The following is a 25,071-nucleotide window of genomic DNA, read 5'->3' on the forward strand; positions in this document are numbered from 1 at the left end:
GCGAACTTTTTCCAAGAGTAGATTATCACTGTCCTCTAGCAGCAAAAGCATATTTCGAATGTTTCCAGAGCTTTTCAGGACTGATGCTTCTAACAGTGACTGGTGTTGACATAAATTCCATTTTGCAATAAGTTCGTTTCCTGCAGTGTTAGCTATGAAATGTTTGCTGTTACATGTGTTGAATACTGACTGTGGGCACTCAGTGCCTTTTTTTTTATGGAGACCTTTTCATAATGTATTAAAGCCATGGATCTGTTCTAAATCAACGAGGTTTTACAAATATATTGCATTTCACTTAGCAAAATCAAACCAACCAACATGCTCTTAACTTTCCTGGGAAACTTCTGACTGACCATTGTTAGAAACTGGACTTGATGAACCCCTTTGTTGTTGTTTAGTCGTTTAGTCGTGTCCAACTCATCGTGACCCCATGGACCAGAGCACGCCAGGCACTCCTGTCTTCCACTGCCTCCTGCAGTTGGTCAAACTCATGCTGGTAGCTTCGAGAACACTGTCCAGCCATCTCGTCCTCTGTCATCCCCTTCTCCTTGTGCCCTCCATCTTTCCCAACATTAGGGTCTTTTCCAGGGAGTCTTCTCTTCTCATGAGGTGGCCAAAGTACTGGAGCCTCAGCTTCAGGATCTGTCCTTCCAGTGAGCACTCAGGGCTGATTTCCTTAAGAATGGATAGGTTTGATCTTATTGCAGTCCATGGGACTCTCAAGAGTCTCCTCCAGCATCATAACTCAAAAGCATCAATTCTTCGGCGGTCAGCCTTCTTTATGGTCCAGCTCTCACTTCCATACATCACTACTGGGAAAACCATAGCTTTAACGATACGGACCTTTGTTGGCAAGGTGATGTCTCTGCTTTTTAAGATGCTGTCTAGGTGAACCCCTAGGTCTGATTTAGTAGAGCTTTGTTTATGAATGATTTGTTCTTACCGCAAGGTTCCAAGTGTCCTTTATTGTATTGCTATGGTATTTGTTCAGAGCTATGTGAATATGGTTTCTGGGCAGTCCTACCTGCAAGTAGCTTAGCTCAGGGGTGGCCCAGCCCTTTTTGCCGCCTGAAGCAAAAGGTACTGCCCTGCACTATGAGCCGCCCTCCACTCTCCCCCCCCCCATTGCCAGCCCCACTGAAGCCCCGCTTACTGAGGTTGTGCTGCTGCAGGTTCCAGGTTCCTGTGAGATGTCGTGGGATCTTGCGGGACTCTTGTGCGATGTCATGGGGCTCTTGCGTAATCTTGTTGGAATCCAGAAGCTCTGCTTCATGGATGGGCCAGTCCTGGCTTAGCTGCACCAGTAAGCTAGCCTGACATTCTCCAATTAATTTTGCATACTGATATTATTCAAACCCGTACCCTATGCAAAAGCTTTTGAGTTTAATCTTCTGAGTTCTGAATGGAAATATGGGGGTGGGGATAGAATTCAGTGTCTGTAAGACTTGGCATGACTTGGCAAGAGATCTGCTCCACAGTGAAGAGGAGTTGCGGTGGACCAGGTGGCCACCAACTCCCCTCCGGGGGCAGGGGACAGAGTCCTGTGTCACCCAGAGGCTCCCAGCCATGCCACCGCCCAGCCAGCCAATCTGCTGGCTGGGGAGGCATGGCCAGGTCCCATTTAAACAGAGGCACAAGCCTAAGCCAATACCGCTCACATTCTGTAACCAATAAAGTTGTGGCCAAAATTTGCCCAGTAACATTATAATAATAATAATAATAATAATTTATTATTTGTACCCCGCCCATCTGGCTGGGTTTCCCCAGCCACTCTGGGCGGCTTCCAACAGAGATGAAAAATACACTAAAATATCACATATTAAAAACTTCCCTGAACAGGGCTGCCTTCAGATGTTTTCTGAATGTCAGGTAGTTGTCCATCGCCTTGACATCCGATGGGAGGGCATTCCACAGGGCGGGCGCCACCACCGAGAAGGCCCTCTGCCTGGTTCCCTGTAGCTTTGCTTCTCGCGGAGAGGGAACCACCAGAAGGCCCTCGGAGCTGGACCTCAGTGTCCGGGCAGACTGATGGGGGAGGAGACGCTCCTTCAGATATACTGGACCGAGGCCATTTAGGGCTTTAAAGGTCAGCACCAACACTTTGAATTGTGCTCGGAAACGTACTGGGAGCCAATGTAGGTCTTTCAAGACCGGTGTTATATGGTCTCGGCGGCCGCTCCCAGTCACCAGTCTAGCTGCCGCATTCTGGATTAGTTGTAGTTTCCGGGTCACCTTCAAAGGTAGCCCCACGTAGAGCGCATTGCAGTAGTCCAAGCGGGAGATAACCAGAGCATGTACCACTCTGGCGAGACAGTCTGCAGGCAGATAGGGTCTCAGCCTACGTACCAGATGGAGCTGGTAAACAGCTGCCCTGGATACAGATTTGACCTGTGCCTCCATGGACAGCTGTGAGTCCAAAATGACTCCCAGGCTGCGCACCTGGTCCTTCAGGGGCACAGTTACCCCATTCAGGACCAGGGAATCCTCCACACCTGCCCGCCTCCTGTCCCCCAAAAACAGTACTTCTGTCTTGTCAGGATTCAACCTCAATCTGTTAGCCGCCATCCATCCTCCAACCGCCTCCAGGCACTCACACAGGACCTTCACCGCCTTCACTGGTTCTGATTTAAAAGAGAGGTAGAGCTGGGTATCATCTGCATACTGATGAACACCCAGCCCAAACCTCCTGATGATCCCTCCCAGCGGCTGCATGTAGATGTTGAAAAGCATGGGAGAGAGGACAGAACCCTGAGGCACCCCACAAGTGAGAGCCCAGGGGTCTGAACACTCATCCCCCACCACCACTTTCTGAACACGGCCCAGGAGGAAGGAGCGGAACCACTGTATGACAGTGCCCCCAGCTCCCAGCCCCTCAAGACGGTCCAGAAGGATGTCATGGTCGATGGTATCAAACGCCGCTGAGAGATCCAGCAGAACTAGGAAACAGCTCTCACCTTTGTCCCTAGCCCGCCGGAGGTCATCAACCAGTGCGACCAAGGCAGTTTCAGTCCCATGATGAGGCCTGAATCCCGACTGGAAGGGATCCAAATGGTCCGCTTCTTCCAGGCGTGCCTGGAGTTGTTCAGCAACCACTCGCTCAATCACCTTGCCCAAGAATGGAAGGTTTGAGACTGGGCGATAATTAACCTAATATCCGTGTCCTTGTGTCTCATTCATTGACAAGGGGGTGGTTTCAGGATCTCGATGTGCAGCTGATTTTGCCTCTGTCTCATATTTTATTAAGCTGATTTATCCATCTGTACTACTGTGTCAGAATTAAGCCAACTCTTTTGACTCTTCAGATCTTGTTTGTTCATATTTCAGCTGCTGTCCCCTCCCACTGGAACAATCTTTTTCACTAGCTTTTCCACCAAGATTGTTGGTTAATTCCCAGTGTATTGTTTCCCTGACTTTTGCACCCTCCTGTTTAAAATTACAGCAAGTTTTCATGCAGAAATGGAAGCTACATATTTTAAGAGTAAGACTATCTGCAACTGAACTGCAGCATCCAATCTCTTTATCAGATGGACAGTGGCATTCCAAGTATGTTCTAAACCATCAGGGGATATTAATTTTAAAACCGTATGTGTAGAGAGAGAATTTAGAAACTGGGTTTTAAAAAAACCGAACCCTCTGTGCAGATGGTCAGAGCTTGCCCTGCAACGTTCAGGTTCATAACCATTTATCTCAGATTTGCTGATCTGGAATTACCATTACCTCCTGCTTTTCTACTCATCATCAGTAAAGGGGAGTAGAATCTCCCAGTGATGTTGCTGTGCAATGTAAACTACATGGCAGAATCATTGAATTCGTATTTGTTGTCATCAACTGAATTGATAATTCATTTTCACCAGCAACAATAAATGAATTCTAAACACCATTTCCAGAAGGAAAGTGGCAGGTAGAGAAATAACTCTAACATTTATATATTGCACCGTTTTTGTTGTTGTTACCAAAGATACATTGGTGTGTACTAACTAATTAGGGTTGCCATTCCCCTCTCCCCCGCCTTGCAAGACAACTGGCCGGCGGAAATTTGACAGGTGTAGCTTTGACCAGCATTGGATTTCCATACTGTTAAAAGCTGTGGTTGTGTTCAGCTTATTGTACGGCTGAAAGAGACATAGGAGCCCTGTCACAGAAGGCAACAATAAAATGAATTCCAGCACTTCTAGGTCAGGCCAGCATGGGTATTCTACTCTTGATTGTTATTAATTCAGGTAGTGGCATAAGCCTGTCTAAGATGTGGGGCAAGAACTTGTTCCCAGTAGACCCTGATAGGTACAGGGAGCATGTGAATCTGTGGTCCACTCACAAGCTCCTAGCTGGTTATATCTGTAATGGCTCGTGGACTTCTGCTTATCTAGAAACACCTATTAGTGTATATCAGCTATTACAACAGGTAGATGTTAAAGTTATTAGCCACTGATCAAAGAGCTGCTAGATCAGGAGTAGCTAATATGGCGCCCTCCAGATGTTTCTGAACTACAGTTCCAAGTCAGGGGTGATGGGAGTTGTAGCTCAACAACACCTGGAAGGTGTTCACTATGGAAAGGTGGCATACCAAAGAAAAGAGAGGTGTATATATAGCATCAGCAGTCAGAGGCAAGTGTCAGGTAGTCTTTGAAATCATGGTAATTTGAGAAATAATTCATCATATTTATTAATAGAAGCAGCCACTGAACACCGTCATGTTCTTCTGCATTAGGAGAATGTTGGCCGAGCATATCTGAGAAAAGCGTAGCCCCACACTGCTTGATTGCCTCATCCCTCCCTACATGCCATTGGTTTGTAAAATTGAGAGGTGTACACAGATACATTTGGTTATAGCTTAGTATTGGTTTCCATAAGCTAGCACTCAGACCAGCCTGAACCAAATCACACTGCAGGTTGGTGGGGAAAGACTGGAAGGTAGAATGAGAAAGGACCCTCTCCTTAACATGGCTGCTTTTCATTTTTGCGCACACGGTCTGTTCTTTCAATAATAAGGTCACTTATTGCAGTGTAACATGAGAACAGTGCAAGCTGGTTATGTCCTGGAAATGAACAGAAAGGGGTTTTGCCTGTCCAAGTCTGCCAAGGTTTCTAAGAAGCCGGATCTTTTAATAAGAATAAAATTTGCAAAACAAAGTATTTAGACAGAAAGAAGTGCATAGGGAACAGCACCACCGTACTGTACACATGTTTACTGGTATGGGGTTGCAGCCAGTGTCAGCTTTCTGAAACGTGTTTTGTTGTAGAGAATAGTTTGAAAATGGAAGAGAACATGAAATTTATAAGTGCATTATTGTGGGTGACATAAAGCAAAACCCAGAATAATATTGAATTTACCTGCTTGGTTTAAGCTATCTTGTGCTGTGTTGTAGCCAAGCTTGGTAAGACACATTGCCTTAGATTTTGGCTTTCCTTGGTAAATAATGGTCTGATATGATAAGCAACGGCAACACATGAGGTACGATTGGCAGGATTAGTCTTAAGTATCTGAGTGACTGCAGTGGAGCACTTCCAACTAGGGATGGACAAATCCATCCCAGCCTGTTCTCTCCAATTTCTGAATGTGGACACCTTAAAGTACAGTACATCCCACCCTGTTCATGTTTGGCTTTTCCAAGATAATTCTGGGAAAATCCTTAAGAGCCTGTGCCTAAGTAGTGTCACAAAAACAACAGCAAAAATGAGGAGTACTTATGAGATTATGAGATGTACTCAGACCTTGGTCTCTCTCTTTTTCTTCCTGTAATATTGTGAAGCTGCTTGGAGGTGCTGGAAGAGGCTGCACATGGTTTGCTGTGAAATTGTAGGTCTAAAGGGCCATCAAATATACAGAAACATAGCTTATTTGGTTCCGAGAGCTGGTTTGATGGGACAGGTGGTGGGTGGGTACACTGTAAAAACCAACCTGGATCAAAAATAGGAATTTGGATATAATATAGAGCTTGGCTGTTTGGGAGAAATTATGGAACAATACAATTACATTTTCAGCATGCTATACAATTAGAGAAAATATACTAAAGATGGTTTTTAGGTGGTACCCGACACACAGCAAATTGGGAAAGATAAACAAAAGAAGATTCAACTGAAGCTGGAAATATATGCATACAGAAGGCATGTTGATCCACATGTGGTGGTAGTGCAAAAGGGTAAAAGAATTTTGGAGGATGATCCATGAAGAACTTAAGAAGATGCTCCAATGATAATCTCCCCCCAAACCAGAAGCATTCCTGCTAGCCATAATAATACAGAAAATCCCAAACGAAACAAAAAGCCTATTCTTCGATGCAACAGCAGTGACAAGGATAACATATGTGGAAATGTGGAAAGAAAGGGCGATCCTGGCAAAAGATCAGTGGCTGTTCAAACTAATAGAATTTATAGAATTAGCCAATATGATGGCCACAATAAGAAACATGGACAAAATAATAATAATAAGTGAGTGGGTATTACTAGAAAGATACTTTAAAAAGAGCGGAGTAGTGTTAAATAAACAAGCAGGGATAGATTTATGAATACCAGTTAAAAAAGGGTAAAAGGATATGTACAGGGAGGGAAAGAAAAAAGGGAGGGAATACAAACCAAGGAGATGGCAGCAAAATTAGATGAAAATCTAGGATGTCAAGGAAAGATAGGCTGGGAAGTCTTCACATGATAGATGTTTTATGGTTGTAATAGATAATTACTATTCTATTAGATGTTGTATTAAATGTTTAAAAGAGGTGATAAAGAAAAACTAGAATAGAACAGAAAAGAAATGAATGCATGTAATGGAAAAATAACACAACACACAACACACAACTAGCTGTCATTCCTCTACCCTCCAGCATACAGTTCTTGTAGCTGCTAGCAGAAAAGCAGTGTTCCAACTGTTTGATTTTAGGAGTAGAGTGTGTAGTTTTGGTACAGCTTTAAGCGTTGCTGGGAGGGAGTTGCACCAACAAGACTTAAAACTTCGAGAGCAAGAGCTACTCATGCTGTACTTTTCAAGCACACCAATTAATTTTGCCACATAAGTAATGCATCCCCGTTATCAAAGACCTATTGATACTTAACTCAGTGGCAAAGCTTTCACTGGGTTATACTGGATTATACTGGGTTATACTGGATTTGGGTTATAAGCTTGTTTGATATGCCGGTGCAATAGCAAATTCTATACAAAATGGCTGAGTATATGGTCCTGGTCTTGTATTCTGATGTGCCTAATGTAGTTCCATCTCTGAAAAATAAGTAAGAGGAATTTCAGATGGCATGGCATTCCCATGCACACTGCATCCACGTTATTTGGGAAAAGTCAAGAAATAAATGTAACAAATACTTTTAATCATTTCATGTCAAGAGAGATAAGAAAATGTGGCTACGTCAAGTATGAATGGGTCCAGGGCCATCTTAAGTATATCTGGCACCGTGGTGCAAAGCTCCCTACGCCGCCACCCCCTATTTCCCAGAGTTTTTTAAGGAGGACAGCGCTGCCGGCAGGGCTGGAGGAGGTGGGCAGCTCCTTCGGCGGGGAAGAGGCGGAGGCTGGACGCGGCGCGTCCCGGCTCAGCTGGCCACTTCGTGCTGTGGTGGTCATGGCAGATGGAGGCTCCAGGCGAGGGTGGTGAGCTGATGCCGGGAGGCATTGCGTCCAGCCTCTGCCTCTTCCCTGGCGCTCTCCAGAACTTGGCGCCCTGGCACCCCACGCCACTGGCCTCTATGGGTAAGACGCCCCTGAATGGGTGAATGAAAGATCTCACTTGCTTCAATTCCATACAGGCTTTCTTGTGAAATTTCAGTTGCTTTTTAATATAAAATACTTGAAGGTTGGACATTTTCTGGAAACAAAATAGAGTGAGAAGTGGAGAATGTGGAGAAATCACAGTTAAATTGAATTGTCTTGTTTGTTTTAAACAGTTGAATATGACAAGGAGTTCACACCTTACCAGCGACACCACAAGGAATTCAAGTTTAATTTGTCTCGGATTCCAGAAGGAGAGGCTGTTACCGCTGCCGAGTTCCGAATCTACAAGGATTGTGTTTTTGGAGGCTTTAAAAACCAAACCTTTCTGATTAGCATCTATCAAGTATTGAAAGAACATCAGAACAGGTTTGTGCCTTTCAGTGCTAAAATTGTAAAACCTGGAGGGAGGGAGACTGTGACTTAATTTCCACCCCTTTTGTTGGCAGGAATCATTTACTGGATACACTTAAGTTGGCTGGGAAAATAAGTCCCATTTAACTCATTTGGACTGGCTTCAGAGTAGACATATATAGGATTGTACTGTTTAATATGGTTCTCTTTTTTTGTAACATCTTTATTGAAAGCTCAAAAAGCACATAACTATATGTGCACCCAACATGGCGAGATGCAAACAAAAAAGAGAAAGAGAGAAATAAAATCCATGTAGAAGGGGAAACAAAGGGGGGGGGACGGGGACCCAAAACTGTATATTTTACAAGCTTGTTACTGTTCTTCACCAGATCTTCACCGATTACAGTATTTGTAACAATGGATTCCAAATACCATTGAATTTGTCCATGGCAAGTCTGTGTTTATATGCAAGTTGTTCATATGTTGCGAGTTGGTATAAGTCTTTAATCCAATCGTAGAAAAGAGCCCCATTTTTATTTTTCCAGTTCATCAGTATCAGTCTTTTTGCTGTAGTAAGGGCACGGAGAATCCAGTCATATTGTCCTTTTGTAAGGTTCCATGTGCTGGGTATATAATTCAAGAGGATATTTTGCTCTGTAAATGTAAGGTGGTTCTGTACAGCTCTGTTGATGGTTTCAGTTACCTTCTGCCAGAAATCTTTCAATATAAGACAGTGAAAAAACATATGTTTTAGAGAAGCATTATCGCTATCGCATCTCCAACATCTCCATACCTTAGATAGCCCCTTTTTTAAACAAACGTAATGGGGTCCGGTATATTCTAAATATTATTTTTTGTTGCATGAGAGATTGTACTGTTTAATATGTTCCATCCCAATAGGTTGGACCTCGCCAAATAAAGGTAATTAAAAGCACCACCCTAAAATTCCAAACTCCTCCTAGCTAAAAATCCAAAGCCCATCATTCACTCAAAGTCAGCCCAGATAAGGAGGTTTTAGGGGACTTCTGAAATAGGCTCCAGCTGGGATTTCAGAGAGTCTCTGGAGGGAAGCTGTTCCATAGCTGATATCTATGATTTGTATTTCAATAGCAGTGATTGGATATGAACAACATTAACACAACTGCACCAAGAAAGTTGCTCAGGGAGCTGCACTGCGGTGCCTAAAATAAAGACTGAGCAAGCCAGATATTTGGAAACCAAAGTTTTATGTACAGTGGTACCTCTGGTTACATACTTAATTCGTTCCGGCGGTCCGTTCTTAACCTGAAACTGTTCTTAACCTGAAGCACCACTTTAGCTAATGGGGCCTCCTGCTGCCGCCATGCCGCCGGAGCACGGTTTCTGTTCTCATCCTGAAGCAAAGTTCTTAACCCGAGGTACTATTTCTGGGTTAGCGGAGTCTGTAACCTTAAGCGTATGTAACCTCAGGTAGCACTGTACTTTTAACTAAATTAGAACTGCCATTATAAGAATATATGTTTTCTTGGACAATTGCATTGTTTTAGATTATACCATGAATGAATATGCTTATGTATGGTGGTACTGATAAAGTGAACAAATGAGATTTCGTAAGTTAAAGGGCTGAACAGGGCTGAATATGAAGGACTTGCAGATGAGGAGTTTGAAGATGTGTCAAGCTGTGTGTGTCAAGTTGTGAGGAAGCTAGTCTGCTTGCATATAGAGGAAGCAGAGTCCATGTATATTGTGGTGTGTGTGTGTGTGTTTGTGTAATATCTAATTATAGGTACTGGTATAGAAAGGGTATGTTGGAGGGGGAAAATACCCTTGTGTTTTTATGGGTTCCCTATATACAAAAAAACCCTCCAATTCATGAAAAACTTTCAGTCGCGCTTTGTAACAGAATTGCATTCTAACTGGTGTGCGTCTGATCTCTTCTGATTACTGGATACAGTGGTACCTCAGGTTACATACGCTTCAGGTTACATACGCTTCAGGTTACAGACTCCGCTAACCCAGAAATAGTGCTTCAGGTTAAGAACTTTGCTTCAGGATGAGAACAGAAATCGTTCTCCGATGGCGAGGCAGCAGCGGGAGGCCCCAATAGCTAAAGTGGTGCTTCAGGTTAAGAACAGTTTCAGGTTAAGAACGGACCGCTGGAACGAATTAAGTACTTAACCCAAGGTACCACTATAATTTGACACTTGCTTCCATGGACCCTTCCATTTTGGTTAGCTAAGAAGGCATGAAAGCCCATCTGTAAGTTGTGCCAAACCGAGTCGTCTGTGTGTAGATATTCCAAGCATCGTTGCAACACTATTTAATATACAGGCAATTCCCAGTTTAGGAGCATCTGAATGGCACATGGCCGCACACACATGCACAGCGCTGAACCTGTGGGAAATAGCCCCAAAATGTCACAAAAAGGGGCTGGTCTGGGTTTATGTGTGCTCTGTGGACGCTTGTGGAGGTCAGACCGCTGTGCAAAACAAGGATTGCCCTGTATATATGTATATGGTGTTAAACACCTGCTGGGCCAACTCTGAGATTATTTCATGAAAATTCCACAAACTGCAACTCTGTGAAACTGTCAGGCTTTAAAATAGGCATTGTGACCAAATGCATAAACTCAGGTTTGATCTCAAATGTGTGCTCTGCATTGGTCTCATCATGGGTGCATTTTAGATCTCATACAAACATTCCAGCAATCACCAGGAAGAAGCCTTGGCTCTTCTGAAGCCAGTGGGAGACTTGCCATTCACTTCAGTGGTGCCAGAATCACACCTTAGGGACTTGTTCTTGGGCCATGCAGTAGTAACAACCATATCCAGGAAAGCCCAAAGTATGAATCCATACACGATCTCATAAGCATGGTTTTTAAAAAATAAAAATAAAATAAATTCACTGTAGCTTCTTTGAATAATTTGGACCCAAATTTGCTTGGAACAGTTCTGTCCCCTTATTATCTCTGTATCATTCTCTCTGCCCCATCTGCTAATTTAAAATGAGAACTTCTGCACAAGTTGCAGCTAACATGTTTTTCTTAATTTTTTGCTTCTTTTGTGTTGATGATTCATTTGGAATATATTGCTTTCCTATTGGGAACAGCCTTTTAAGGCTCAAGAGTGGAGAGAAGGACAAAATTACTTAAAAGAAAAGAAAGAAAAAAAGAACACAAGCCAGCAACAGTTTCTAAGACACCGAGTTCCAGAAAATGTTCCATATAAGCCAAAAGTGAACAGCTGCCTTTTACTTAAACTGCAGACTTCTCATTCTTTTCTTTGAGACTAATGATGTGAGCAAATATGTCATGTTCCTTAACATTTGATGAGATGGTTTTCAATAACTATGAATCTATAGAGTTCGTGAAGCTGAAGCAAAGAGAGATTGCTCTGTTGTCCGCTTGGAAGTAGGATGAGCACTTTTGAGTTGGGTTTGTTTAGTTTGAGGGCAAAGTCAATACAGGATTGACATGGTAAATCCCAGACTGTTTATGTCAGGCCTCACAATAGTTTTAAAAATTAGAGGCTGTGAGCGTGAACTGAACCTAAAACCATACGATAGTTTTTTGAGACTTCAGTAGTAGAATCCTGGACTTTACTAATTCAGACTACAGACCTTCCCACATAAACAGTGACCTGCATGTAGCAAAGCAGTACATCAGAGAACATGTGTAGCATGGCCACTTCCCTAATGCGTCCAGTTTCTTGCACACAAAGGAAAATTTAAGTTGGGGAACATTAAAAAAAAAAAAACCTCTTTTGCCAAACCCTTCTCTGCCATGTTGTAGAGATGGCCAAGAGTCAGGCACCCTGAATTGTATTTACTTATTTATCACATTGGTACTTGATACTTAGTTTATTTTATGAGGTATCATAAAAAAGATTAAATTTTGCATATAGATTGGAGCTTGTCAGGCAAAACCTTGACTTGTAATGATTTTGCAGAGATAGGATTGCCTAATGGGGAAGTGGCAAATAGATAAGATCATCTAATCCAGCGTTTCCCAAACTTTGGTCTCCAGCTGTTTTTGGACTTCAACTCCCATCATCCCTAGGCTAGGGATGATGGGAGTTGTAGTCCAAAAACAGCTAGGGACCCTAGCTAGTGGTCAGGGATGATGGGAATTGTAGTCCAAAAACAGATGGAGTTGGGCACAATGTTGATCTAACCCATTACCTTAACGAGCTGCTGTGCTGTTTGAATCACTTGAATATAACTTTTGAATGTATTGTCATTTAAATGCATGTCCAAAGTACTTCTTAAACTAGCGAGGTGTCTTAGGGGAACATTATTGTATTGCTACCATTTAAGGCAACACAAAAGTAGAAATGGTGCTTGTGGAATTGTTACGGTATTATAAAATTCATTCAGCCTAGTGTAATTTAGGCACATCTTTTCTTTTTTAAAAAAGGAGGGTTTTAAAAGTCTTAATGAATAGTCAGAATGAAGCTTCCTTTTCTATCTTTTAGAGCTCTTAAAAATAATAATAATACAGGGGGGAAGTTGTGGTAGTGGTTTTAAATCACATCATCATTGCAGACCACATTTTATCATTACGAAAACCGCTGGCATTGTTAACAAAACATAATGGAAAGATTAATGATATTCTTGTAAGGTAGGTCAGGTTTCTGGCCAACCTTAGCATCCCTTGGAGAAAATTACACAGCTTTTCTTCAATTGTTTGTGAAGGCAATAACCCTAGTAAAAGAAAATGACGGTAACATTTGACCTTATTTCAAGAGGAACCATCTAAGTTGAAACCACAACATTCTCTTACCTCTTTCCCCATGAGTTATTTCTTCCCTGATTTAATGACAGTTCTTAAATCATTAGGGCACAGGAATTTGTTGAAATAATATAGTTTTTTAAAAAATTCTTTCTTGCTTGAAGACTGTTGAAAATGCACCAGTGTAAGCGCAGATAATGGCTTATCAAACACCTGCCAAGCTCATATTGGAGGTTTTTCCATGATACAGCATGTTGTGAGTAGTTTGGAGGATATGTAAGACTGTATCAAATTACAATTATCAGTTGTTGTTGTTGTTGTTGTTGTTGTTGTATTTATAACGTATAAGAGAAAATAGTATAAAAATAATTAAACTGTAATATAATTACTTCTCGGTGGTAACATACTCCCTGTGGAACGCCCTCTCATCAGATGTCAGGAGATAAAGAACTACACAACTTTTAGAAGACATCTGAAGGCAGCCCTATATTGGGAAGTTTTTAATGTTTGATGTTGTATTATGTTTTTATATTCTTCTGGAAGCTGCCCAGAGTGACCAGGGAAAGCCAGCCAGATGGGTGAGGTAACAACAACAACAACTTTTATTATTATTATTATGAAAACAATCTAGTAAAGAAGGCTAACTTTCAGCTTCTTGTGACTAAACCATGTCAGCACCACATCAAAAATCTGTTTGAATTTGGCAATAATTAAAGGTAAAATTGCTAGGAAAGGAAACACACCTGTGACAGCCCAGTGAAGTGAGTGGGAAATTGTGCAAAAGTATACATTCAGACGGGACGCGGGTGGCGCTGTGGGTTAAACCACAGAGCCTAGGACTTGCCGATCAGAAGGTCGGCGGTTCAAATCCCCGAGACGGGGTGAGCTCCCGTGGCTCGGTCCCAGCTCCTGCCAAAGACTCTCCTCCCTGAAAGAGAGGGGAGTGGTTGTGGGCGGGAGCCTGAACACCGCCCCTAGCAGGGGGCGTAGCCCCCTGCCTCCAGCTCACCTGGCTGGTGCTCACGCCCCCCTGGTGGCTGTCCAACCAGGTGCCATGGGGGGGCGTGTCCAGCAGCCTTGATGCTGCAGCGTCAGCCTCTCCCTGGCCTCATTTCTCTTCATCGTCCTGTGCGAGTCACCCACCCTCCACTCCCACTGAGTTAGGGCTTAGGTCATTGGCCTTGCTATGGACCTTAGGTTGGTCGCCCCGGTTGCACGGGGGGCCTGGTAGGAGTTTTTCCATTTGGCATTAGGCTTTTTGGTTTTTTCGCCTACCTCGTAGCAATCGTCACAACTTTTGTGGTATTGGTGGGTAGGTTAGGCATTGGAATAATGTGCTGTGGTGTGTCGAAGTGCTAGGTGTGGCCATCGCCTATGCCTTCAATGTTTAGGGGTATTCCGTTAAAGGAATCTGGCGGTCGTGTATTCTGTCCAATACCTGCTTGGCGGGAGACCATGGCACGACCCTCGGTGACAGCAGGAGTGAGCCTATAGTTGGATTAGCATCAACAGGTGATGAACCCCTGGTGAATAAACCCACTTGTTTCGTGATCCAATGCCTAAGCCAATACCTTTTCATTGCTGTAATCAATAAAGTTGTGGCCTTTTCTAGCCCATTAACCTTATATCACGTGTCCCTGTGTCTTCTTTTCACGTCGCGGTGGTCGGGTCCTCGAACCACAACCTAGCAGTTTGAAAACACGTCAAAGTGCAAGTAGATGAATAGGTAGGCAGGAAGGTAAAAAGCGTTTCCGTGCGCTGCTCTGGTTCGCCATAAGTGGCTTAGTCATGCTGGCCACATGACCTGGAAGCTGTACGCTGGCTCCCTCGGCCAATAAAGCGAGATGAGGGCCGCAACCCCAGGGTCGGTCACGACTGGACCTAATGGTCAGGGGTCCCTTTACCCTTTACTATACATTCAGAAGGATATAAGGTCAATGCAGACTTTGAAGCACCAGTTGTAAAAGAGTCCAAAGCATGAGCTGCCAAGTTTTATGAAGCATCTGCAACTAGTAATCCTGCCGTTAGGTAGTGTAAATTGTTTCACATAGAAAATGCAGGAGTCTGGGGATGTAGAAGGAAGTTTGGCAGAATGACTAGGAGGAGGGAAAGCTATTGCATCTCTGGCTCTTATCAACTAGAGAGGCACTGATCCAAATTAGGCAGATGGAGTCTACACACTTTGAGGGAAAGAGCAACAACGCAGGAGCCTCAAGACTGGCCTGTGGTTGAAATCCTGAAAACAGTAATATAGATCACCTGTGTGAATGGCTCATCTAGGGAATCCAGTCACCAGCTGTTTAAGATCTCATTCACCCTGCAAATCCTTGCCTTAAGGGACAACAGATCCACCTGTAAGCTTCTGACCACTGTAGGAATGTGAGGCTACAGACAAAAGTATGGTCCCTTGCAAGCCACTGAGGGTTGAAACTTGGAACAGTTACCAGGATCTGCAGCAAATTATAAGGGAAGTATGTTGGCCTTTGGTATCTGCTCTCCTTGGAAGTGACCATAGCCTGGCAGATCCCGGGTCTGCCTTGACAGACAGCCAAAATGGGGCTCCATCTATCTCTCTTTCTCCAAAGTCATACCTGGTTCATTATCAAATGCAAAGGTTTGTAGTAAATTTTCCAGACATGATTGTCAAGAAGCTAGTATCCCTGTGACTAGAAGATAAAAAAGTGTTGAGTTTGTGGTAAAGACAGCAGCTGAATGTTAGATCTCTCTGGAAACGAGGTAATTCATTTGGAAGGAGGCCTTTAAAGTGAGAGGGAAGTAAATGGAATTTATTTTTAGAAAGCGGTTGTTTACATAATATAGAAAGAAACTTTGAAATTTTCTTTACCCCCTTGAGGTGTCAGGTCAGAAGTACAGGACTGAAACTTTGTGGCTGATCAAATATATAAAGCCTTGGGCTTGATTATTTTTTTCAAAGGTAAATATCCTGTTAACTCACCCCTCCTCAACCCTTCCCCCTCGCCCCCCAAATCCTCCTACACTGTCCAAACAAGTAGTCTATTAAAAACCACAAGTCTGTGGCATGAGATGATGATCAAAGGGAGATACTCCATCTCAATGGGTACAGTTTGTCTTGCTCTTTTTGCACGGGAACTGTTTATTAAAGGCGGCCTGGTGCTTGTGTATAGGTTATTGCAGAAGTAAATATAGAGGAAAGGGTGGAACTCTGCTGTTGCTATTCCTTTACTCTACTGCACCACATATTATAATTATATTTATTATATTTAATGCTGATTAACAGTAGGGTGAGTAAGGGATGCGGGTGGCACTGTGGGTTAAACTACAGAGCCTAGGACTTGCTGATCAGAAGGTCGGCGGTTCGAATCCCCACGACGGGGTGAGCTCCTGTTGCTTGGTCCCTGCAGTATTAAATTTTAACAGTATTAAATTCCCCCCATCCCAACAGGAAATTGAGCCAAACCAGTGCCTGAGTTTCTAATCCAAAATAGGGTTGCAGTACGTCCGGGATTTCCCAGATATATCCAGAATACCGCAGTCAGCAGCAGTGTCCGCGCTGAAATCAGTAAAACGTCCAGAAAAATCCGGGCGCAAGTCAAAGATTTCACCCAACTCAGGAAGGATATACTAATATATACGGCTTGCATTTAAATGCAGAGTAGTAGCCTGTGCCCACAAACACTCTCATAACTTAAGTTTAAAAAAATATCCTTCCTGTGGTGACCACTGTGCTCAGTCTAGACTGCTATGTCAACGTGTTGTTGAAGAATAGTAAACAAACGAAAAAAGAAGAAGTTCGGCATGAAGAACCTTTTAGTGAGTTTGGGATAATTAATGGCTCAGTAAATGGCTGCTGATGTGTAATAGTCCTGTTAAGAACCTGAGTAATGCTGACCTTTGAAGACAGGCCAAAAACTGTGGTCCTCAGAACCATAATTAAAATAAGAGGACCCTGTCTGAAATTCAATGGCTTGAAGAAAGTGTTCTGTTTGTTCTCACTGCATTTTCAGGGATATTTATGCCTGGTTGAAAAAATACATAACTGAAGGGCTGGATAGAGAGTGTAGGAAAGTAGGCAATGTTGAGAAAAAAACACGTATATATGAAATATAGCTTTTTATAGCTCTGATGTTTTGCTGTGGCAGTGCTCCATGGTGTGATGTGTGCTCAAGGAAGAGAGGGAAAATTATTTTAATCTGGCTGCCTCAGTAATATAGAAGCAAAACCAGTAGCTACTTCACCAATTACGTAAATTTCTATAATATAATCGGTGCTGAGATAAATGATTAGAATGAATTAAAATCTTCCAGCTTCTTGCCCAAAGAAAGAAGTTTTAGTTTTATAGTAAAAGAAATGTTTAGATTTCATGGGAAATGTCATTTTCAGTTGCAAAAGTGCTTGTCCTGCAAATGCTCTAAATAGGTGTCAGGACGTATCTGTTTAAGAATAGTAGCTCAAAGGCGATATTTATAAAATAGCAAATGGACATTCTTCCTCGAAAAGCTGAAGCTAATTTTTCCATTCTCAAGAGCCTTGTGGGATAGAAATTCCAGAAATAAATGATTTCTGTGTCAGCAACAGAGTCCATATTGCTTAGGTAGTCCTGGTCACTGCTTTCTTTTTTTCTAGCTCATGTGTTTGATGGCCTTATTTATTCTTGAAGGGGTTTACTGAAGAGTAAAAACAGTGTGTGTATTGTATGTACACACACAAATACATACATACATAAACATATGTATGTAGGCAATGCCCAAGAAGCTGTTCTTCCATATTCTCTTTGATTGAGTAGTATAGCGGCATTAAAATGCCCAGGCTAGAACTGAAGAGATCTGGTTCACATCCTGAGTCAACCATGGAGCTCAGCAGATGACATTGGGCTCGTCACACACTCATAGTACAGTGGTACCTCGGGTTACATACGCTTCAGGTTACATACGCTTCAGGTTATAGACTCTGCTAACCCAGAAATAGTACCTCGGGTTAAGAACTTTGCTTCAGGATGAGAACAGAAATCGCGTGGCGGCAGCAATGGGAGGCCCCATTAGCTAAAGTGGTGCTTCAGGTTAAGAACAGTTTCAGGTTAAGAACGGACCCCCGGAATGAGTTAAGTACTTAACCCAAGGTACCACTGTATTAAAATTTTCCAATCAAACCAAATTATATATTCAAAATTATACAAATTATCCAATAAACAACCCCAATATTATGCCTAATTATAAATTATTATTATTATTTAGCTGACTTCCCATGCTTCGAGATCGGAGGGAATCCTAATAATCTCACAGTTCTACTGCATTTCGAAGTATTACAATAATTCCCTTAATACATTCTGATGTTAATCCTTCATTATTTTCAACAGCCTCTGCATTCATTCTGCGAGTGAGTTTAAGTCCAAATAAAATGTTTCTGTGTGGATTTTATGTATTTACTCTTCTTCTTTATAGTCCAAAACTGTAGACCAGGATTCCCCTCTGTAAATTCACATCCTCTTTTCACAAACTGGTGTTTCTGCCGAATCAGTCCAGGTGACTGTTGTTCCTTAACCAGCTGCTATTCAAACATTAGCTTTTCCCAGGTGGGCGGCGGGGGGGGGGCTACCAAGTAAACTGGAAGTACAACTATCAAAGAGTAAAATGTTAGAGGTTTACCCCCCACCCCCCATAGCAATATAATTTGATTCAGCTAGCTGGTCAGTCTACTTTCGGTTTCACTCCTGCCTCCTTGCTGAATTAATACTGCGTCAGAAACCTCCCAAGCAGATATCCAACGTTCTTTGGCCTTTCTCCAGTCATTAATGAGATGTCTCTTCTACTCCAGTGTAATAAATTGGGGAGGGCTAGTCACACACTCTTATCCCTACGACAACCCTGTAAAGTAGTGTAGGCTAAGATTGTGTGGGAAGGGGATGTGAACATGTATATGCTGCGAACAGCTCCTGGCGAGCGAAATCTGAATTGTGTTTCTTTGTGAATGGAGATAGCTCAGATTTAAGACTCTTAAATCTCATGCTTGTGGATTTGAGTCCCGTGTTGGGCCAAAGACTCCTGCATTGCAGGGGGTCCCTTCCAACTCTATGGTTTGTCGTTTAAACATGTCACCTCAACACAATTAGATGGCTTCCCCCAAAGAATCCTGGGAACTGTAGTTTAAGGGTGCTGGAGATTGAAGCTCTTTGAGGGGTAAAATTACAGTTCCTGGGATTATTTTTTGAGGAGGAACCAAGACAAGGTGCTATGAATGGATGGATCTTTCTTAGCAAGAGGACAATTCTTCTGTATTGCAGGTGATGAAGAAAGGTTAGGCCAGGTCATCATGAGGAGTGGAAATCGGGCATGAAAAACACAGCATGCTGCCAGCTGTTTCAGAAAAGAGCTGCATAGTTTTTAGAGTATGTGTGGTCCGGTTTCTCCTCTAGTTTGTATTCTACTGCAAACAAACAGGTGTGGGTCTTGGGGGTGGGGGTTGTGTTTCTGCTTGGGGACCAGCTTGCAGAATGTGTGTATTTACACCTGAATTGGGAAGGAGTCAGTGTACTTAAGAAAGTTTACCGCGAGTCCCTCAGGGACCTGTTTGCTTTTTTGGAAATCAGTTTGGAAACTGTGTATCTGCACCTGACTTGAAAAGGCAGAGCTTTCAGTCATTTTGTCAATACATAGCAGCTGCTCTTGTGGCTAAAGTGGTGGAGTTTCGAACTTAAGGTCTAAATATTCAGAGCTGCTGAAAGGTGGTTCAAAGTGCAGAAGGGACTTTGCTGTGTGAAGATTTCTATGAGTCATCTCCATTGGTGATTTAAATGTTAATTTAATCCATCTGGCTTTTAGTGGTAAGCCAGTGAACAGGGAATAACACATTTTGTGCGAATTAATGTTTGAAAACCGTAAATATTAGTGGGACAGGTTGTGGCATATCCTGTACATATAGGATTTCCCAATGCCATCATGTAAGTCCACTGAATTGGCTTACAGACTCAGACAGCAGATTTATCTTCAGGCCACTGACACATTGCTCCCGATCAGCTGTATGCTTGTGTGAATGGACGTAGAAACGATGACTTTGGGTAAAAAAAAAAGTTTTTATCAAGTTCTATCTTCCCATGAGGAAAAAATGTTCCCTCCAATTCAGAGACTCCCTTATCGCCCCTTTGTATAAACATTTCGTCATTTTGCAGAGTGGCTCTTAAACTAGGGTCATTGTCTTCATTGTAGGGCTTAGCTTCACATTTCTAAAACAAAACACACACACACATACGTAACAAAAGCGTGATTGCTCCTTGATCTGACGAGGAGAATTTGCTTGTGTGTGTGAGCGTAACACTTTTTCCATGTGCCATTTCTATGCTTTGTAAAAAAAATAAAAAAATCATAACCTCCTCAGTTCCAAATATGTTTCCCTCTGCAAACACACATTTCAAACTCCTGAAGAGCAGGCTGGAATATGCAAGTGTTGTTCAGTTCTGCATATGGTTCAGTTCTCAGTGGTTCCCACTGAGTTTTGTATGGTGGTGTGTTGGTAGGAGAGAGCAGGAAAGCACAGCTTTGTGGTGCTTAGTTTGGGGGTAAGAGATCCTTTTAACTGTCCCATGCCTGGCATCTGATGACAACAGGTGATTTGCCAGGTGTGTATGGTTTCCCCAAACAGCCTTGTGGGACAACTTCAGAGGGCTGGCAGGTCCAGTTAGGCCCATGGCTTGGTGTAGAGGAAGTCAGAGAATGTGGAAACGAATTAAGAAGAGACTGGATACTTCTTTCATTTGATGGGTGACATATTAATAATAATAAGATGATGATGATTGTGCAGGGAACAGTTGAATGCATGTAAAATCAGGATTTAAGGCTGTGTTTAAATTTATAGTGACAAGAAGTGTTTCTAACATTGCCTCCTGCTAGCGAAGAAGCTGTGAAAGCAAATGGGAAATTTGGACCAGAATAATAGTAAAATTCTCTCTCTGCTCCTCCCTCCTCCCCTCCCCTTTCTTCTTCTTCAGAGATTCAGATCTGTTTTTGCTGGACACCAGAGCAGTATGGGCCTCCGAAGAAGGCTGGCTGGAGTTTGACATCACTGCCACCAGCAACATGTGGGTGATAAACCCTCAGCATAACTTGGGACTCCAGATGAGCGTGGTGACCAGGGACGGTAAGTAACAGGCCAACATACTTTAAACATCTGGCCAATGTCCTAGTCATTAATTGGAAGTGCTGTTTATAGTGTTCAGCTGTGATGTGATGATCTGGCTAATGTAGCCAAGCACACAGCTGTGATGTGATGGCCGGGGTCTGGATCCAACTGCACATATTGGAAAGCTGCTCTCTCTAGGCTGCATGCCCCATGTCTGTGGCTGTGAAATTTTGGGAATGCCTGACTTCTGGATGTGAGGGTTGGGGGGGTGGGGCATGGTGCTTACAGCAAGGTTTTTCTTAAATATAAATAATACCCATAGGTCTCTGTGTGGGGCTGTGGAAGTGTCTTCTGGGAGGGTGATGTGAGCTCCTCAATTTTTGTGTATCTTTCAACCGGACCAAGAGGCCTTCTGTTTACTTATCTGCTGATGAAATGCCACAGTGCATAACATTGCCTCAGTGTTTCAACCTCTTTTCCTGATGCAGCTACGGAGAGGAACTTATGCTAAGTTTTGGGGAGTTCTCCTCTCATGCTTCCCTTTTGCAACATGCCACAGATAATTTGGGGCCTTTGGAGCCCCAGAATTTGACATAATATATTTCACTTTCTGGTGGAATTCAATAGAGCATATGAAGCTGCAAGGGTACCAACTTGAATCAAATATTGGAAGTGGGGGGCGGGTAAGCCCTGTGAAGTGTAGGTGGATTGCCATGAGGCAAGACACAGCGATAACAGCAAGAACCTTTATTGAACTACCGTATTTTTCGCTCTATAAGATGCACCAGACCACAAGACGCACCTAGTTTTTGGAGAAGGAAAACAAGAGAAAAAAAATTCTGAATCTCAGAAGCCAGAACAGCAAGAGGGATCGCTGCACAGTGAAAGCAGCAATCCCTCTTGCTGTTCTGGCTTCTGGGATAGCTGCGCAGCCTGCATTCGCTCCATAAGACGCACACACATTTCCCCTTACTTTTTAGGAGGGAAAAAGTGAGTCTTATAGAGCAAAAAATACGGTACATAACTGGGAAACGGGGGCAAAGAAACTGCTTATATACATTTCTGAAGGCTTGAGCCACTCCCACTCCCACCGTGATTGGCTGTCTAAACTTCCAAGCTGCGAATCAAGACTCAGAGTTCAAGGGCCAATGGCAGAGACCCTAATCCTGAAATGTTCTGTGATTGAACACCATGTATGGAAACAGAACACAGAAACTCAGAATCCTTAGTTCAGACTCAAGCTCAGGCAAACACAGACCACTGAATACATAACACCTTGCCCCACATAATCAATCACAAGACACAGCACACACACAATTTGAATGGCATTGTCCATTAACGGGGGGGGGGGGGGAGGGAGGGCTCAAATGTTTTACTTAAGGGGTGCAAAGGGACCTCAGCCCCTAGGATTTGGCTCCTATGCAAAGCTGCCTTATACTCAGCATCTAGTCTGGCTCACAATTGCTTTCTGAAGCCCGGTAATTGGAGAGTGGAGAAGGATCATCGCTCATCCCCATTGCTAAAGCAATTAGAACAGATGGTTCAAAATAATAAACCCTCCAGAATAAATGCTACGAGATAAGAAGAGCTGTGAGATAAAATAATTTTTGTTGAATTTGATTAATTTGCCATTTTTGCACAGGTCCCAGAGTTGTCATTATTTTTTATATGGAGTACACATAACCCTGACCTGTTCCTTAATATTGTCCACTCATTTCCTCCTAAATTTGCAAATTAGCAGAGTGAAGTACCTCTTACAGCACTTGTGTATACTTGCGGCCTTTGGAGCCTTAAAGAAGCTTGTGAAGTTTTTACTGAAAATGAGAGTATCCTATGATATCAGCTATAGAGGAGGAGGAGAGAGGGGGAAACTAAAGAGGGGGGTCAGAAGAACATTAGTTGTAGGAAAGCAGCTGCGTTGCTCAAAAGAGCTATTCAGAAACACTGTGCTCTTTATATGACACACCACTTTTTTTTTTTTTAATTTATAGGTCTCGGTATAAACCCTAGAGAAGCAGGACTAATAGGTCGGGATGGCCCTTATGACAAACAGCCTTTCATGGTGGCTTTTTTCAAAGTGAGTGAGGTTCACGTTCGGACGGCTAGGTCAGCCTCCAACAGGCGGAGGGAACAGAGTCGAAACCGCTCTACTCAGCCTCAAGATGTTTCCAGGGTATCCAGTATCACAGGTAACCTCTTTTCATTGCCTCCTGGATTATGTGAAAATGAAAAGGGGAAAAAATACTATTTTGTAGCTTTCGTTTCCCAAGCACTTTACATTCAGAAGCTGCTTTGAATTCATCTCTCATCGTTCAAGTGTTTCATTTCTTCTTCTTTTTTCTTTCTTTCTCATGGTCACAAAAGTTTAGATGACCCTCCAAGGGAGGATCTGTTCCCTGGGTAGCAGGAACTCATTGTTCTGCAAGTTTTTGTAGAGTGGGACATCACTCAAAATCATGATGGCTCTATCAAGGCAAAGTTGATAGAGGAGCCCTACCATTAGGCAGGGTGAGGTAGCTGACCAATCTTATCCTGCAGCCTTGTGATAAAAAACTGAAACGTGTGAAAAACTGAAAAATTGTTTGCTCAATTGCTTTGGTTGTTGTTATTATTTTAGTATCTGCTCTGATCTACAAAAAACAAACCAAGCATTGCTGAATATGTCTTTCAGTCAGCTCATTTTCTTTCGTCCTTAAAGTCCAGAACTTACTGTGCTTCTAAACAAACGCCTTAAAAACACACATTTAATTACCTGCCTAGTAATGATTGTTTAAGGGACGCGGGTGGCGCTGTGGGTTAAACCACAGAGCCTAGGACTTGCCGATCAGAAGGTCGGCGGTTCGCATCCCCGTGACGGGGTGAGCGCCCATTGCTCGGTCCCTGCTCCTGCCAACCTAGCAGTTCAAAAGCACGTCAAAGTGCAAGTAGATAAATAGGTACCGCTCCGGCGGGAAGGTAAACGGTGTTTCCGTGCGCTGCTCTGGTTCACCAGAAGCGGCTTAGTCATGCTGGCCACATGACCTGGAAGCTGTATGCCGGCTCCCTCGGCCAATAAAGCGAGATGAGCGCAGCAACCCCAGAGTTGGCCATGACTGGACCTAATGGTCAGGGGCCCCTTTACCTTAATGATTGTTTAATGCTATTCCACTTGACAAGTAAGTAATAAGCCATGTATACAAGTCCAGGCCCAAAGCGGCAAACTAAGCATTTGTCCAGGGTGCAAACCTGCTTCACTTATGCAATTGTCTTGGGAAGAGAGAATGAGCTGCTGTCTGAACTGTTCAGAGGAGATGCCCAGGGACGGCTTAGGAGTGCCTTGGTTTAAATCTATCCCACTGTCAGAGGAGCTTCCTTTAGCTGAGGTCACAGCAGTTGAGCTCCAACTCATTTGTAACGGGGAGGAAATAAAGAAGTGGCAGGCAGTAAAAACATCCTACTCAGTTATTTATTGTGCTATTGTTAACACTACTCAGTGGATCATTGAGAGCAGGCACAGAATTTTAATTTGTCTAAGGCAACAACAACGAAAAAGCCCTGTGCCACTCCTACACACACAACAGTGAATTGTTATGCTTTTAAGACAGTTAAGTTTCCTTTGCTGCAATGGCTTATTTAAGTACTGGCCTTGATTCAGCTGCATATGCTACATAAACAGCTGTTTGGTATACCTTTGCAACCGGTTATCTGACAGCAGGTACGTAGCCGTGTTAGTCTGCTGTAGTCAAAACAAAATAAAAAAATTCCTTCCAGTAGCACTTAGAGACCGACTACTGTACGTTTGTTATTGGTATGAAGTGGCATGAAGTAAAGTTACAGTTCTGTCATAAAACCCTGGACTGATATACACGTTGACTGAACATCTTTTACACCCATGCTTTGAGAAAGAAGAAGTGGTATCTGAAGAATTGTGCATGCACACGAAAGCTCATACCAGTAACAAACTTAGTTGGTCTCTAAGATGCTACTGGAAGGAATTTTTTTATTTTGTTTCGGTTATCTGACAGCACAGGTCAGTTTGCTTATTCAGTAACTATAGCAATAGACTCGTGCTCTCAGTATGGAAGCCTACACCTTTCTCAAAGCATTGGTGTAAAAGATGTTCAGTCAAGGTGTATATCAGTCCAGGGTTTTGTGACAGAACTGTAACTTGACTGACATCTTGTGTTGATGATGTCTGAGGCAGCACAGATTCCTTTTGAGTTAATTG

The 25,071-nt window shown here is 43.0% G+C and overlaps 1 protein-coding gene across 1 annotated transcript in view; it reads left to right on the top strand.

Moving 5' to 3' along the window:
* BMP6 (bone morphogenetic protein 6) overlaps positions 1-25,071 on the top strand; it is a 93,526-nt gene that overhangs the window by 62,334 nt on the left and 6,121 nt on the right. Inside the window, exons 2-4 of the mRNA XM_079985020.1 lie at positions 7,888-8,080; positions 20,734-20,882; positions 22,856-23,053. Coding sequence (XP_079841146.1) covers positions 7,888-8,080; positions 20,734-20,882; positions 22,856-23,053 — 540 coding nt within the window. The remainder of the gene's footprint in view (positions 1-7,887; positions 8,081-20,733; positions 20,883-22,855; positions 23,054-25,071) is intronic.

The sequence above is a fragment of the Podarcis cretensis genome (assembly GCF_951804945.1).
Source record: "Podarcis cretensis genome assembly, chromosome: 7".
Taxonomy (NCBI): Eukaryota; Metazoa; Chordata; class Lepidosauria; order Squamata; family Lacertidae; genus Podarcis; species Podarcis cretensis.